General features: G+C 35.3%; 1 protein-coding gene across 1 annotated transcript; it reads left to right on the forward strand.

The window, feature by feature from the left end:
• The first annotated feature begins 1,620 nt into the window (after positions 1 to 1,620).
• LOC149149486 (uncharacterized) lies at positions 1,621 to 2,317 on the forward strand. Its single transcript, XM_089442497.1, has 2 exons — positions 1,621 to 1,701; positions 1,832 to 2,317. Exons 1-2 carry the CDS (start codon positions 1,621 to 1,623, stop codon positions 2,315 to 2,317), a joined length of 567 nt encoding a protein of 188 aa, XP_089298623.1.
• The last annotated feature ends 15,004 nt before the right edge of the window (positions 2,318 to 17,321 follow it).

The raw sequence follows: 17,321 nt of genomic DNA on the forward strand, positions 1-17,321 counted from the left end.
ACCCATATCTTCAGTGGCTCTTCATATTCCACAAAGGCTTCGCAGGAGGGAACTTTACGCAATGGGGACCATTGCTTCTTAAGGAGGGAGGAATGATCTGAATGGAAAATGGCATCAACCCATGGTACTCATCCACCCATATTATTCATTGACCCATGGAATTTACCCATGGTATTGTAAATGGCATCCACCCGTGGTATTGTAAAATCCACCCATGGTATTCATTCACCCATGGAATTGACCCGTGGTATTGTAACTGAAAAATACTATAAGTAACAAGTCACATTTTGTAAAATGACAGATTGTCCGCCACAATGTAGCCTTTACAGTTCAGAGGCATGTAGTGACCACATCTCTTCTCAGAGATAAGCTACCATCGCCCTAGCTGGTTTATTTTCATTACTATTTTAAATAAAATTTTCTTTGTGGTTTTGTTTATTGGGCATTCTCCTCTTTTTTCTTCATGGCAATTCAAGTTTTCAGATCTTGGGGGTCTCTCCCTCCAAGATCCATTTCAATCTTTTAGATCTTGGGGGCTTCCCCTCAAGATTCGGATCACATTCACGATTCGGTGGTGGCAAGGACCATCAGCATACAGGAAGGCCCAAATGTGGCAAGGACTTTGATAACTTTCAATACAAGAGTTTGATTGAGGAAACATTTATAGCACCGGAAAGATCTTGACGAGCAGAATGTGATGGTGGCATTTGTTTTGATATTTGAAGACTTCAAAAAGGAATATTTTGCAACCCCATCTTCGTATTAGAACTTGGAGGTTAGATAAAAGTAGAGAGAGAATATCTTCAGCAATCCAAGAAAGAACAAGGAGGTGGGAGGGAGTGTTACATACTCTAGTACACTATGATCAAGAAAAAAGTTTCCAGAAGTTCATACCTCTTAGGTGAATGCTTAATTAGAGCACTTGGTTGTTTAACAAAGATTGGATTTAAGATTTGAAGACTCTTACCTAGACTTGAAATTAAGTTTTGAAATGTCAACAAATTTTTTACATAAATTAGTATGTGTTTAGAAGTAAATAATATAGTTATATATAAAATATTTAACATGAATTAACATATCTTAGACCTAAGTTAACATGAATTAACATATCTTAGACCTAAAACTTTTGTGATTCATAAATCACCTCGTTAAAATTAGATCTTTCATAAATTAACATAATTTAATAAATATTATTTGTTTTTTACCAATAATACAATTTTAAATAAACTTATAACTTTTTATTATTTAAAATATATTTTTAAATACGTAAATAAATTACCTATCTTAAAAAACTTCAACAATCTGACCATTCAAATTCAAGATTCTTAAAAATCTCTTAAAAATGTTATCCAAATATACATAAATAATTATACAAATGAAATTGTTTCACCATTCAAATTCACGATTTTTAAAAATGTTATCCAAAAATATACATAAATAATTATAGAAATGAAATTGAGGCACGAAGCACGTGGCTGAAGGACAAGACGATCCAATGATGCGCCAGATACATTTTGATCACTCTGCCTCAATGTTTTTAACCGTCGCTTTCAATTATACGATTTTGCGTAAAAAATCACAACGAATTATTTCAAAATCGACCAGGGAAAAAAATCCACGATGAATGATATCAAAAATCGATCGGTCAATACATGCATACCGTCTGTTCAAGTCACATGTGTCAGATTTGTGGAGACCACCGTAACACGAACAGTCTTAGAACGAACTTCTTCGACGTGGATCGCTTCCTTCCGATACCAATTATATTTTGCAATCCATTATAACATTCCACTTTATATAAAGCCATCTGCGACTTCATGATCAATTCCAGCAAGCAATCAGATCTGGTGGCAAAGGTTATTTTGTCGTTAGGAAGTCAGGAGAAATGGCTGCAAGCCAAACTGGTGGTGCTGCTGCACTTCAATTTGTGCAGGAAAGGTCGTTTGAATCGATGGAGAAACAAGACGACGATGCGGCGGAGGTTCGACCCTGCGTCTCTCAAACCCAGCGGCGGCCTCTTCGCCGATTGCAGAAGCGGGCGCCGGCTAAACTGCAGTTGAAAAGGCTGTCGCCGGAATCAATGGGGTTACGTTACAGGAGCCCAATTCCTTTGTTGTCTCCGCTCGTGCTGTCGCCTTCAGAAGGAGGAGGAGATGTTGACAGGTTGTTATTTAATGAATTGGCTCAAACACAAAACCCAGAAGAAGAAGAAAAAGAAAGCGTAGGTAGTGTTGTGATTCCAAGGAATGGATGGCAACACCCCGCGGCGCCGTTTTTTGCCGAGAGGGTTTGTTCACTGTCCAACGGTTTTGTATAATTGTATATTTCAAACCCATTGATGTTCATAATTCGCTTCTGTATGGGGGGCTTATTTGGTCTCATGGCATGTGTCCAAGTGGAGACCCATTGTTTATGGTTGCCCATTGTTTCGGATTGCACTGAGTGACACAAAGCTCATCGTTCCACGTTTATCGTTGGCCATTGTTCTGGATTGGAGTGTGTGACAGAAAACTCATGGTTACACTCCGTCTTTTTCAACCATATGAAATTTCGAAAAGAAAAGGAATTAAAGAATTTATATAATCTGTCAATAATTCAAGATCGAGATTATGGTAATAGTGAACAATATATGGGAAGAGCTAAAGTTTGTCTAGTTCTTTGGCAAGCGAACTCTTTATGGTGATTTTATACTGTTATATATATATGTTGGGTGTTATATATATATGTTGGGGGGGCTAAAGTTTGTCTTCTTTATGGTGATTTTATACTGTTATATATCTATATATATATATATTTGTGGGGAGGGGTAGGGAAGAATGAAAGTTGAGGCAATCATCTCATAAGATATATTAGAAGAGGGGTAGGGAAGAATGAAAGTTGAGGCAATCATCTCATAAGATATATTAGAAGAGTGAAAAATCTCATAAGATATATTAGAAGAGTGAAAGTTGATATTATTATTAATTTTTTTTGACATGAAGATATAATTATTTAAATGTAAATTATATATATGAGGAAAAAGTAATTTTTAAAATTATTGTATTGTGGTTGTTATTGTATTAAAAGACGTTCTACAATTTAGTATAGGAGTAATAAAAGAAATTAATTTCGTTAAAATTAAAATATTTAAGTTAAAAAAATATATCTTTTAATATGATGAAAAATGTAATTTCTTCACTACTTAATATGGAGATGACAGAGGAAATAGTATTATCCATATTACATGATATGTAATTCATTCTACATTAGTAGACATGTGATATTTAAAACAAAAATATATTAATAATACAAAATTATTTTACTTTCAACTATAAGTAAAATATTTCAATGTCCATATTAAATAACATAATTTCATATCATAAGATGGATTTAAATTAATTTTTCCTTATATTTTCACTTTCCATAATTAGGGAGATGTATAATTTATTTTATTTCTAATATGGAGTTGAGATACATGAGTTTAAAAATATCAATAACAAAAAAAGTTCAAGAGAGAGATTTGATATGTAATATTTTAGAAAATATTAATAATAAAAATAATTAAATATATGCTTAGATTAAAAAAATATATGAGAGGGCATGTTTTAACATTTTAAGGTGGAGAACGTGAATTATAAATAAAATATTCCAATATCAGCTACATATATTACACCAACCTAGATCCATTTTAATTCCAAATCTACCCAATGTTTAGAGGGATCAAATCTCTTTTCACTTTAAAAGATGTTTACATCTCAAAAGATTTGTCACTGCTCACGACATTTGATAAATCCAAAATTAAAATGGATCTATGCTAACTTTATGACAATCATCAATAAAAAAAAGTGAAATATTAATAGCAATATCAAATATTCCATTCTCATTCTCTCACTTGTAAGTAAAGTGGAAAGGATTACTATAATTTACCTAAAAATTTGAAATTTTAATATAAATTTATATATATTATTTTTTATTTAAATAATAAATACAAAATGATTATTATTGGTTAAAATTAAAATTTAATTTAATTTATTTAGTTATTAAATAAATTGTAATATAAGTTAAATGGTTAATTAATATTGTAAATTCTTTTTAAAAGATGATGATTCATTCTAAAAAAAAGTTATTACAAGAATAGACGTGTCCATTTTGTGGATGGTAGAGTTTTATCCTTTAGGAAATATTCTATAATATCCATAGTAGTATACACAAATCAAAGGTTGATATTTATCTCCAAAGTAGTTATGCTCTTTTGCCCCTTTTAATTAAATTGATTAAGTAAAACAATGTCATATGAATAAGTGTGATATGAAGTGAGTTATGATTTTTGGGCATGTGGTATTCATAAGTCATGGTAGTATTGGCCCATCGTATTGTTGTGATAATTTAAGGGGAAGAGTGGAAAAATGCAATAAAACTCAAAGTTACCCAACTTGAAAAATCAATAGAACTTGAGAGCTATTCTCATATTAAGATACAACTTTTGCACACCACACCAAAAATTGGTTACATAGAGAATATATAAAATTACTTTTTTGATCCAATATAGCACCTTGTTTGATAGGATCTAACTCATTATTGTAATGTGGTACGCTACCAAAACTATTGACTAAGTAAACTACCTAAGAGTTCGAAGATGTAGTTAGCAATCACATTCAACACTCCCCCTTGATTGTTACCTCATCTTCATAATGATTTTCATATTGTCTTTGAAATCCAAAACTTTCTTTTTCCATTGGCTTTGTAAAGATGTCTGCCAACTAATTTTTGGAATTGCAAAACTGAAGATTCGCTTCACCATTGTTGACTAGCTCTTGGATGAAACAAAAAGAGGTGTCAATATGTTTACTTTTGTAGTGAAACACGTTTTTTATTTTTTATTTTTTATTTTATTTTTTTGCATGTGTAGCCTTGGTAGATCCCTTTTCTATTGATATTTCAAGAAAATAAGTATGATTTCTACAAAATTGCGGAAACCGAGTCTGTTGGCCACCTGTCTGCATTGAACACTGTCCAAAATTTAAAAAGAGTTTTTCTTACCATCCACGCTACATTGGAAACTTTATCAACCATATAATTCTTGATTAAAAAGTAAATGTTAGCTGTCATATAGACAAAATTATACTTATTGATCTGCTTCACTCATCTGAAGAATCCACAGGGGCTGTGGCTTTTGCACTTGAACCCAAAACTTCACTTCTCATTATATTCTGAAGACTTTGTTTGATCCTATTCACAGTGAGGTTGTTGTTATACAGCTGCATTTGGACAGATTGTATCTCCCTTTGCAGGTCCTTCATACTTGGCTCAACTGGTCTATCCTCCTCTAGGTCTTCTCTTTCCTTATAGGTTGTCATAGCACAAGCCATGATGTTTTTCATGACCCAATACTGTTGGATAGTTTGGTGAAACAACGTTTGGTGACCTCTGGTATTCCCTGGGTCTTTGATGATTGTTTCCCATTCCTCTGCCTCGATCTCTTGATTTTCAATGTTTGTGTTTAGTTCTCTTTCCCATTCGGAGATTACAACTTTCACCTCAGCCGGGGTTCCTACGTAGTATGCGTTGATCAGGTTTTGCATACTCTCCTTCCCTGTTTTCCTGCCTCTTTTGCTCGGGCCTTTTCTTGAAGTCGGTTCCAGGCCTTTCATCTTCTTTCCTACCTTTCCCGTTCCTCTGTTTCCTTTCCTTCCCAGTTGGTTACCTTCCTTCACCATCCAATTCTTCTTTCTGCTTTTTTCTTCCCTTTCCAAGTGTCACACTTGTACCAGGGCTAGAGAATGGTTTAAGTGTCGTGTCTTCAGAGTTCTCTGCACTTTGATTTTAAGCTACCTATAACAAAAACCAGGAATACAACATTGTAAGTCATCATCAAATTAACCATAGTGGACTCATAGAGTTTTGCGCTCTGTGAGTTGGTAATGAAATTGACATCTTTCCTTCTGTTCTTGTTTGGATACTCGACCTGAGAGTTGGCCTCACTCGTTTTGGGATTCCCCACAAACTTCCCCCATTCTGGATTAGACTTCTCGGGCGTGGGCATTTTCATCCGCTTCGTGCCCTGAGAACTGTGATAAACCCCCTCTACACCCTTATTCCCCGCTCCCCCCACAGAGTTTTGAAGGATAATAATAGCACCCTCATCCTGGTTTCTTCCCATGAAAATTTGAATAACCCCTCTAACCAGCTCCCGCAAGACTTCCCTGCACCTCCACCCTACTATAATTGCAGCCCTGCCCCCCAGTTTCCCAATATTCTTTCTGCCCTGGTTATCGCCACCCCAGCAGGCAAGACATTTCTTCTCAATCTCCCACCAGACTACAATTCTTATTTCAGTCCACGAGGGAGCTATCCTTTGCCATTGGGTCCCTTCGAGGGAGCTAAGCAAAAGCCTACTTAGAGTAGTTTCCCACCCCCAATTGCATCCCCAGTTACTGCACTTTTTCTTGTGAACCTTTTCTAGGTTTAGGCTTGGCTCTAGGAGGATAAACCCTATCAATAGGTCAAGGGAGGTGCCAAGGCCAAGAGGAATTTCTAGCCTTTTGCACTTATTTAAGACACCTTCCTTCTCTAGCCACATTCTCAACCATATCAACTTATAGAAATTGTTCCGACAGATGTAGTGGGAACCCCTTTGGATGACTCGACTGGCTGCAAAATGACTCATCTTTCTACTCATACCCCGGAACCTATCTACCCAGAGGCCAAGATAAGGGTTCCCAAACCCACTTCCCTGGATGACAAGCCTGTCGATCTCTCCCCAAGATGATAGGCCGAATACCCAAGAAGACCGGGAGACCTCAACATTGAAAACAACGGGGGCACCATTAGAATTATCCATTGTTCTGCTTCCAGATTCACTTTCGTGCCTCTTTCTAAACTAATTCTTTGCAGGAGCCAATTCATATTTTCCATACAATCGTGAGTGAAAGCAAAGAGCACATACCAATTCTTGCAAACGATAGTTGAATACTGCTTGATGTCCTCCAACCCTTGGCTCTCACCACCTTCAGTTGCACATCCTACCTTGTCTTGCTGCATGTGAATTATTCTCAACCTAGCCTTCTTTCCATTTTGTTTTTCTTTCCACCTGCCCCAAATGCCGCCCAAAGGACCCGCCATGTGATCTCTTCCTCTGTCTGTCGCCCTTTCTCTTGCATGAGAGTCTTGGGATGGGGTTCCACTAACTTCCCCATAATCGAAAATCATTAAATCTCTCCTACCGTCAGCTTCTCTTGCTGCGAGTTTTCTACGACTGACTCATCACTTTCTAGTTGTCGTTGCATCTATCATTGCCTTCTTCCCTCTATCGTTCATGACAACTAGCCATCCGCTCTTACCTCTGCCTGCTTTAACGATTGTCCCTGCCCTATATTGCTCATTACTCCACTTCCATTTTCCAGCTGTCGTGGCACCTTACCAACCTCTTCTCCCTCGGCCCACCATGCCAACTAACTGATTGATCCAACCTCGACCCACCATGACTGCAGACCATCCTCTCTCTCCTCTAATCCGCGAGGCCTGTCACAAACCGATCAAGGGGAACACATGATTTATAGAAAGTGTAATAGTTAAGTTATTATCACAAAAAAATAGGATTTGTCTCATTCTTTTCTTCAGGCTCAAGATCATATATCAATCTTCTTAACCAAACTACTTGGTATCCTACTCTTGCTGCTACTGCTTACTCTGTTTCTACTACTGAAATGGAGACAATGGGATGTTGCTTGGAAGCCCATGAAATCAATATTATATCAAGGTGAAATTCATATCCTTAGGTACTCTTTTTGTCATCAATACTTCATGCAAGATCACGATTTATGCAAGCTACAAGAAGGTTTCCTTTGGAATTAGTGTACAAAATTCCACAGTGTATTGTTCCTCCAATATATATTTAAATCATTTTTTATTTCTTTGCAATGGGTTTATTTTAGTGACTCTATAAACCTAGATATAAGGTTGATTGAATAAATTATTCCAAGCATTGTTGTTGGGATATGCATTAGGATTCCCACTAGCTGCTTGTATAAAGTAGAATTGATTGCCAAACTATTATCATCTTTTTTTAACTTTGTTCCTAGGACAATTGGTGTGTTTGTTGGTTTATATTCACTCAACCTAAACCTTGTCAAAATGTCTCTTGCATATGTTCTTTGAAAAACTTAAATTCTCTTTTTAGAGTGTTCAAATTCTATTCCAAGAAAATATTTTAGATGACCAAGATTGGTCATCTCTAATTCCTTCATAGTTGTTTGAAAATATTCCAAGCTACAAATTTCTTGTGTAAATTATATCATCAACATAAATGCAAAAAATCAAAATATTACCTTGCAAATATGTTTTTGTATACAAAGTGGGTTCATTAATGTTGTGTTTGAATCCTTTGTTGAGAAGATAAGAATCAATTATGTTGTACCATGCTCTGGGAGCTTGTTTTAAACCATACATAGTCTTTTCAAAGTTGTAAACTTTCATCTTTTGACCCTTGATTTCATATCATGGAGGTTGAATTAAATAAAGTTCTTCCTTTAATATCCCATTTAAAAATGTTGATTTGTCATCCATTTGGTAAACTCGCCAATGATCGTTTACTACTATTGTTAATAATGTTCTAAAAGTATACAACCTTGCTACTGGGGTGAATGTTTTCTTCATAATCTACTCTAGGCTGTTGTGTAAAGCCTTTTTCTACCAATTTAGATTTATGATTTTCAATTTTCCCTTTTTCATTAAACTTGGTCTTATAGACTCATTTGACTTCAATACTTATTTTTCTTGCTAGTAGATCTATAAGACTTCACATTTCATTCTTTTGTATCACTACAATTTCTTCATTCATAGCTTCAACCCATTCTATCTTTTTTATTACTTCTTCAAAATGTGTTGGTTGGAAAGACAAGGCAAAATGTACTTGTTCATTATCTAGCTATTCATAAATTTCTCTCAAACTTCTTGTTTTCTACGAAATGGTGGGACCATATTCATTGCTTGAGTGGCCTATATGAATTTTGTCCTCTTTGGTTTACCCCTTTAGCTGGAACTTATAGCCATGGAAGTAATTTTCTTGGTTGTTCCACTTTTTTTTCTTCACTTGGTTCGAATGCATGTGGAGACACTTGATTTCTATTTGTTTTATTACCTTGATCATTCCATGCTCAATATTCAAAGAATTTAACATATCTTGAAATAATTTTTTTCTTGGAAATGGAATTGTACAATTGATAAGCCTTGGATTCTTCACTATAACTGACAAAAAATCATTTTTCACTTCTTTCATCCAATTTCCTTTTCCTTTCTTTTGGAACATATGTATAGGCTACATAACCAAAGATTCTCAATTGTGATACATTTGTATTCATACGACTCCATGCTTCTATGGGAACTCTATTTTTGACACTTTTGATTGGAGATCTATTCAAAATACAAACTAAACATGATATTGCTTCTACCCAATAGTCATTTGACAAATTCTTTGCATTCAACATGCTTCTTTCCATATTCATGGTGGTCTAGTTTTTAAATTCTGCTACTGCATTTTGTTGTGGAATGTACCTTCTTGTAAATTGTCTTTTGATACCTTAACCCCTGTAATATTCTACAAATTCTCTAGAATAATATTCACCTTCTCCATCTTCGCCTAATACTTTAATTTATTGCCACTTTGCTTCTATGTAATGGCTTTAAATTGCTTAAAATTTTCAAATGCATTATATTTGTTTTTTATGAAGAATACCCATGTCATTCTACCGAAATCATCAATAAAGGTTAGAAAGTAAAATCTTTCTACTAGCGACTAGTTTGCATTGGGCTACAAAGGTCTTTTTGTACTAATTTAATTGAATTTTGGGCTCTACAATTGGAAACATTTGGAAAATCATTTCTTTGGTGTTTGGAAATGATACAACATTCACATGGATTATGATGGACATCTATCAGAGGTGTGCCTAGGTCCATAGGCTTCTTTTGCAAAATATTGACTATTAAAACCTAGATGGCCATATCTAAGATGCCATAACCAAGTCTCATAAGAACTTGTTACAAACTGAGCATATGATAATGATTACTTGATGTTTCTCATTAATAAACAAAACATCTTATTCTGGTCATTTGGGTCCTTGGTATTACTCTTTGATGGGGTGGCTTGTTAAGAAGTGTGCAGTTAGTACCTTTAAAGTTGACTTCAAAACATTTTTCACTCATTTGTCCTACACTTAATAGATTATTTTTCTATATTTGCACACAATAGGCATCATGAATGTCCTCCTGTCTATTAAACTTGTTTACAAAAGTAATATTACCTTTTCCTAAGGCTTTAATTAGATGATCATCACCCAATTTAATATGAGATTTAACTATTTCATAAAAACCTTGAAAATACATCTTTGTTACCCATCTTATGGTTACTTCAACCACTTTCCAGTAACCAATGATTTTCATTGTTGTTTTCTTGTGTTATTGAGCAATAAAGAAGCATGGAAGATGTCTTACCTTCATCACTGATTGAAACATTGGTGTTTCCTTTCTTCAAATCTAATTGTTTCTTCCTGCATTCACTTTCAAAATTGCCATACTCCTTGCAATAAAAGAAATATATATTTTCCTTGTCCATCCTTCTTCTTCCACTCTTATTTTGAGATTGATTCGATGGCTATTATGATTGAATTGATGCATTGTTTGTTGCTAGAATATCATCTTCCTCTTCTGCCTCTGCTTCCATTATCTATGTTTGTTCCTCTACTAATTGTGGCTTGAGTTTGAAAGGAATTTTCTAATGAGTCATTTCTACCTTTAATTCTTGACTCATGATTTAACATTGATCCTATCAATTCTTCAATTGAAAACTGAGCTAAACATTTACCTTCTTATATGGCTATCACAAACATGTCTAATGAAAGTGGGAGAATTATGAGAATTTTCTCAACCACCTTTTGATTGGTGACATCCTCTCCATGAGTTCTAACCTAATTTACTATCTCCATGACCTGAGTCATAAATTGGTCTATTATTTTAATATCTCCCATTTGAAAATTTGTAAGATTATTCCTGAGGATCTAAAGTTTTGCATTATTGACCTTGTTCCTAAGCTTAAGGAGCACTGGTTGTTGCTGAAATCTTGTAGATTTTTCTATAGATTCAACAACTCAAGTAATTTTCTAAAACACAAGACAAGAATCTACTCTACTCTTCTCACTGGAAACCAAAAATGATCGATGAAAAAAAAAGCAAAAAGAGGAAGAATATCAATCGCACATAACACAATATTTCTTTGGGGAAAGCAACTTCTCAAAACCCCGACTATCTATATTGCATTAACCAGAAGATCTGAGAAGAAAATATAATGCTTGTTCACATTAGAACAATCCCTGCACAAGTATGATCTAACTCTCTGACTCACAAGCCCACTCTAGCCAACACTTCGCCAATTCTATTGCCTGCCAAGCCCCTACTTCCTTGCATAATTCTTGAGAGAGTCAACCTATATTTAATTGGGAAATCCTTCCTCCATAACTGTGCAATCAAAACATAGGTCCTCAATTGATTGCATGCACCATCTGTACAACTTAGAAAATTATACAACTGATAGTACATTGTCCCTGCACTCTAGTCTCAACTGGGTCTTCCTATGAACTCACGTACATGAATGATTTGTGAGTGAATATGTAATTAACTAGTGTGGTACTGGTTGATGCACTGGTGCACTAATCCACTACTAGACCTCTACTAGTTCCTCCAACACTTAGAACTAGTTTAACTGACTAAATCTTAGTTGAATTGAGTTATCTAATTACAAATCCAATAAATTCAATCTGGACCCCTAAAATTTAGGGATCACACTTACATGACTCCAGATATACTTCCAACTCGAATTTCATAAGCTACCTAAGTCAACTTAACTTAGTTAACTATTACAAGTTGCTATGAAAAAAGAATTACAATTTTAATTCACAATTTAATTTAAGGACAAATTAAAATGGAATTTCTTGTAGCTATTTTTAATAGTCCCTCTCAACAAGAAATGGATTATCAGCTACCCCGATCCTGTCTCTGTAAAACTCAAATTTACATCTTGACAATGCCTTTATTAAAATGTCAACATCCTGCTCCTCTATGGAATGTACTCCAACAACATAATCTGCCTCTGCACACAATCTCGATGATGATGATACCAGATATCAATGTGCTTAGACCGATCATGAACAACTGGATTTTTAGAGAGTTTGATACAACTCTGATTGTCATAGTAAATCATAGTTGGATCCATTTGTTGACCAAACAAACCAAACAAAACGTTCCTGATCAAGATGGCCTCACAAGCTGCTGCCCCACTCTCATCCTGTTGGTTGATAGGTACACCCTATAGTTGTGAGGTGTATCAGTGTAACCCACAAATATCCCCAAATATTCTTTCATCTCAAGCTTCTTCTATGCATCTTTGGTCACATGGAAATATACCGATGAGCCAAAAATCTTGAAGTGACCCACATCTGGTCTCTTCCTTGAGAAAGCCTCCTCTAGTGTACTCATCCCAAGAATTCGATGAGGGATTATGTTCTACAAATAAACAACTGTGTTGCATGCCTTGACCCACAAGTGTAGTGGTAGGCCCTGATCATGCAACATCACCCGTGTTGCCCCTACAATTCTTCTATTCTTCCTTTCAGCCACCCCATTCTATTGTGGGTTATGAGGTGTTGTCAACTCTCGTTTAATGCCTTCTGCCACACAGAAGTTCTAAACTCATTTGACACATTCTCTCCACCATTATCACTCCTGAGATCTTTAACATTCCTACTAGTATATTTCTCGACCAATGCTTTAAATTAAAAAAACTTTACAATAGTCTGATCTTTCTTCTACATGAAAAATATCCAGCATTTACGAGAAAAATCGTCAACAAATATAACATAATATCTATATTTGGTCGTGGATGTTGTTGATAATGGTCCACACACATCTAAATGGACTCGATCGAGGATCGCCTGTGATCAACTGTCTTTGTTGTGAAAGGAATATTTGGTGAATTTTCCCAAATTACACCCTTTGCATGTATCAACTTGCACTAATCTAACTTTGGGGAGACATGTGGAATTTTTTTGCATGATTTTCAAAGTGACATGATGCAAGTGACCCAACCACTTTTGCCACAAATCACCAATGTCTCGTCTCTGCACCTTCTCTAGTTTCATGCTCAAGGTATCACAATCTTCTACCTCCAACTTATAGTTATTCTTCACTTGAATCCCTATCCTCTTTACCTGTACTGTGTCTATGTGATGAAGGAATGCCTTTTCCTTAATAAAGATCAAACCATAGCCTCTATCCTCCAACATGGACATATATACCAAGTTATTCTTCAAACCAGGAACATACATAACATCTCACAAGGTGATAGGAGAACCTGACTCCCTCTGAAAGCTAACTATACCTAACCCGGTAGCACTATACCTCTTGTCATCACCCATCTTGATATGCATCTAGAGATCCTTCTCCTCCAAGTCACTGAAGAGATCATTGTTACCAATCATGTGGAAAGAAGATCTATTATCTAGGTACTATACATTACCCATCATCGATGACACCATGCATGTGATGAGGATCAAGTTCAATTCGAATTGTGAGGCAAGAGCATCACCTGCCACTCCGCTTGAGGACTTCTTCTTGGAATTCTTGAGCGGGCAATTTGTAACAAAATGTCCTAGCTTGTGACAATGAAAACACTTGAATTATGACATGTCCTTCTTCTTCCCTCCATGAAAAGAATCCAATTTGGAATGGGATTCCTTCCCTGTCCCTTTCATTGCATTATCTGCTAAGGAACAATTTTCCTCATCATCAATCTTTGATGAGGATCCATCTCTAGTGTTCCTCAAAATCTATTCCTGTACCAAATCTAGCCACAGTCGTTCCCAATCTGGCATCTTCTCCCTCCCATTAACAGAGTCCTAATAACTTTGCCAACTCTTGGTAAGTCCTAGAAGCGCTAGGATCACCATATCATCCTTGACAACAATAATCCCAACACTTCCAAGCTCATCACGATAGTGAGTGAACTTGGTCAAGTATTTCAGAATTGAGTCGCCCTTCTCCATCTTGATATTTCTGAGTTTATCCTTCAGTTCCAGCTTCCTATGGTCACTGCTATTCTACAATAGGTTTGTCAATGCCTTCGACATTGAGTACGGAGTTTCCTTGCCATGGAGACCCAATACAATGTGGTCTTGAACTCACTTAAGAACAATCTACCTCGCCTTTTCCACACACTTTCTCCATTCAACCAAATCTTGAGCATATGATATTGGAGGCTTCGAAATATCATGATCAACGAATTCCATGAGACCACTGTCTTCCAAAACTACCTCCATCCTATCCTTCCATGCTATTTAATTCAAGCTACCTTCCAAGGCATACTCAAGTTGCAACCCGTATAAAAACATATTTTTGATCTGAAGTATGAACTGAAAATCGAATATGAACTGCAAATTCGATTTTCACCAACACAACAAACTCGAAATCTCCTCTTCTATACTTTCTTCAGCTCTGATACCATCTAGATTTTTCTTTATATTCAACGGATCATGTAATCTTCTAAAACACAAGATAAGAATCTGCTCTACTCTTCTCAATGGAAACAAAAAATGATCGATGAAAACAATAAGCAGAAAGAGGAAGAATATAAACTGAACATAAAACAATATTTATTTAGGGAAAGCAATTGCTCCCAACCCCGACTATCTATATTACATTAACCAGAAGATCAGAGAAGAAAATACAATTCTTGTTCACACTAGAACAATCCCTGCACAAGTATGATCTAACTCTCTTCCTCACAATTCCGCTCTAGCCAACACTTAGCTAATTTTTCTACCTTCCAAGCTCCTACTTCCTTGTGCAATTTCTTGAGAGATTCAACCCATATTTAATTGGGAAATCCTTCCTCCATAGCTGTGCAATCCAAACATAGGTCCTCAACTAATTTCATGTGCTATCTGTACAACTCAAAAAATTATACAACTGATAGTGCATTGTCCCTGCACTCTAGTCTCAACTGGTTCTTCCTCTGAACTAACATGCATGAATTATTTGTGTGTGAATCTTCTTCAGTTAACTAGTGTGGTACTGGTTGATGCACTGGTGCACTATTCCACTACTAGACCTTTACTAGTTCCTCCAACAGTTAGAACTAGTTTAACTGACTATAACTCTATTGAACTAAGTTATCTATTTACAACGAGTCTAATAAACTCAATATGGACCCCTAAAATTTAGGGATCACACTCACATGACTCCAGATAGATTTCCAACTCAAATTTCCTAAGCTAACTAAGTCAACTTAACTTAGTTAACTATTACAAGTTGCTATGAGAAAATAATTACAATTTTAATTCACAATTTAATTCAAGGACAAATTAAATTGGAATTTTGTGTTTCTATTCTTAAAAAATCTTATGGAATATCGAGTCTTCAACTCCATTGTGCAGATTCCATAGTGCTCTTGAATCCTTAATTTTTCTCTATGTTGAAGTATTTATTTGGGAATTTATCATTGCTATTAAGTCTACAACTTCATGTTCTTCATATGTTGTGAATATTTCTTTCCAAAAGTCCAAATTATTCAAAAAGCCCTTCATCTTAATTTCTCACGTTGCATAATTTGTACCATTCAGTATGGGACCCAGTGTGTTCTCATTGCTAGTTGAATCCATCACTGAATTTTGTAGCAAATCCCATTTACTATGGATTTGGTGGCTTCTTCAATATTTTCAACTCACTCTAAGCCTAATGGAGGTCTTAAAACCTTAGCGTGAGAATATTTGGCTTACAATGGTGGATATGATAACTAGAAAGAAACCTTTCCATGATTATGATTTCTCTGTATAAGACTTCAAATGGGATTTACTATGGCGACTCCACAAGAAATAAAAAATAAAAATAAAATCTTAGTAAAAACAAATTTGGTGGTGGCTCGACAAAGAAACTTGGACTTATGATGGAGGTAGAACTCCACAAATAAACCTTGACGTTTGTTGGGAGGATAGGACCCCTCTCTTGACAATGACTCTTCTACATAGAAAATGATGGAAGCTTTATGGGTTTGGCATATAGGGATTATTTTTAGTTTTTTAGTTTTTTTTTCCTTATGCATTGACTTATCCTTCTCTTAATTGTAGGATCGAACTACCACTCTCTCTTGATGGCTGGATAAAGCTACATCACTCTCTTGAGTCTCTTGATGTAGTGTGGGCTAGAGAAATACCAATATAGGGGTTCCTCCCAATGAAACTCGACAAGGGAAATTTACAAATTTGGTGGCCCCTCTGAAGCTTATTCTTTACAAAACTTCATAATTGATCATCTCTTGATAGTGATTTATCAACAAATTCAACAAAAATAGTGGTCCCAACAAAAATAATCAATGGAAGCTACTACGCCTTGATTGTGGGTTGGGAAAATCTACACATCAGCGCTAGACAAACATAAAAAAATGAATATGAAAAAAAATTCAACATGACTAACATTTTTAGAGGCTCACTTCAACTTGATGGATCTAGCTACGCTCCTAATACCATGCCAAAATTTAAGTGAAAGAGTGAATATACATAGTAAGTTACCCTCATTGAAAAGCCAATGGAACTTTAGATCTCTTTTCACATTGAGATACCACTTTTCCACACAACATCATTTTTTTTACATAGAGAATATATAAAGCTACTTGTTTGAATCAATATAACACCTTGTTTGATATGGTCTAACTCATTATTGCAAACTACTATACTTATTTGTGTATGATCCTAATGAAATGGAGCACACTCGTATCAAAATATTTTCTCCACTTTTATTTGCCCAACAATACCTAATCAAATATGGGAAGAGATATCATGGAATTCATTACAAGGTTATCAAAATACAAAGGGAAGGATGAAATTTTTGTGGTCATTGATAGACTCATAAAATATGCACATTTTTGTAGAATTCAAAGCACATATATGACATGCCAAGTGGCAGAAGTGTTGATGAAATAAATTCATAGAATTAATGGTTTTTCTATATTAATAGTAAATGAAAGTAATGCAAAATTCACTTGAAACTTTTGTAAATAATTATGGAAGATGAGTTGAACAACACTAGTAGTTATGAGTTCAACATATCATCCACAAATAGATTGTCAAATAGAAATTGTTAACAAATGTTTTTGGGTTATCTCTAATTTTATTCTTTAGACAAAAAATCTCAATCAATGGAGAGGATTTCCTTGGTAGAATGGTGGTATAATACTACCTAGTAAACATATACTAAAATGTCTCCATTTGAGGCCCTATATGGATATCTAAGCTCTCCTAGTA

The sequence above is a fragment of the Pinus tabuliformis genome, chromosome 9 (genome assembly GCF_031772625.1).
Source record: "Pinus tabuliformis cultivar Carrire ecotype Pingquan chromosome 9, CPIR1, whole genome shotgun sequence".
NCBI lineage: Eukaryota > Viridiplantae > Streptophyta > Pinopsida > Pinales > Pinaceae > Pinus > Pinus tabuliformis.

Bases quoted from the DNA above. Each gene is read 5' to 3' on its own strand.
- LOC149149486 (XM_089442497.1), top strand. From the start codon at position 1,621: ATGAATGATATCAAAAATCGATCGGTCAATACATGCATACCGTCTGTT. The intron at 1,702-1,831 runs GTAACACGAACA...GATCAATTCCAG, and splicing joins TCAGATTTGTGGAGACCACC to CAAGCAATCAGATCTGGTGG.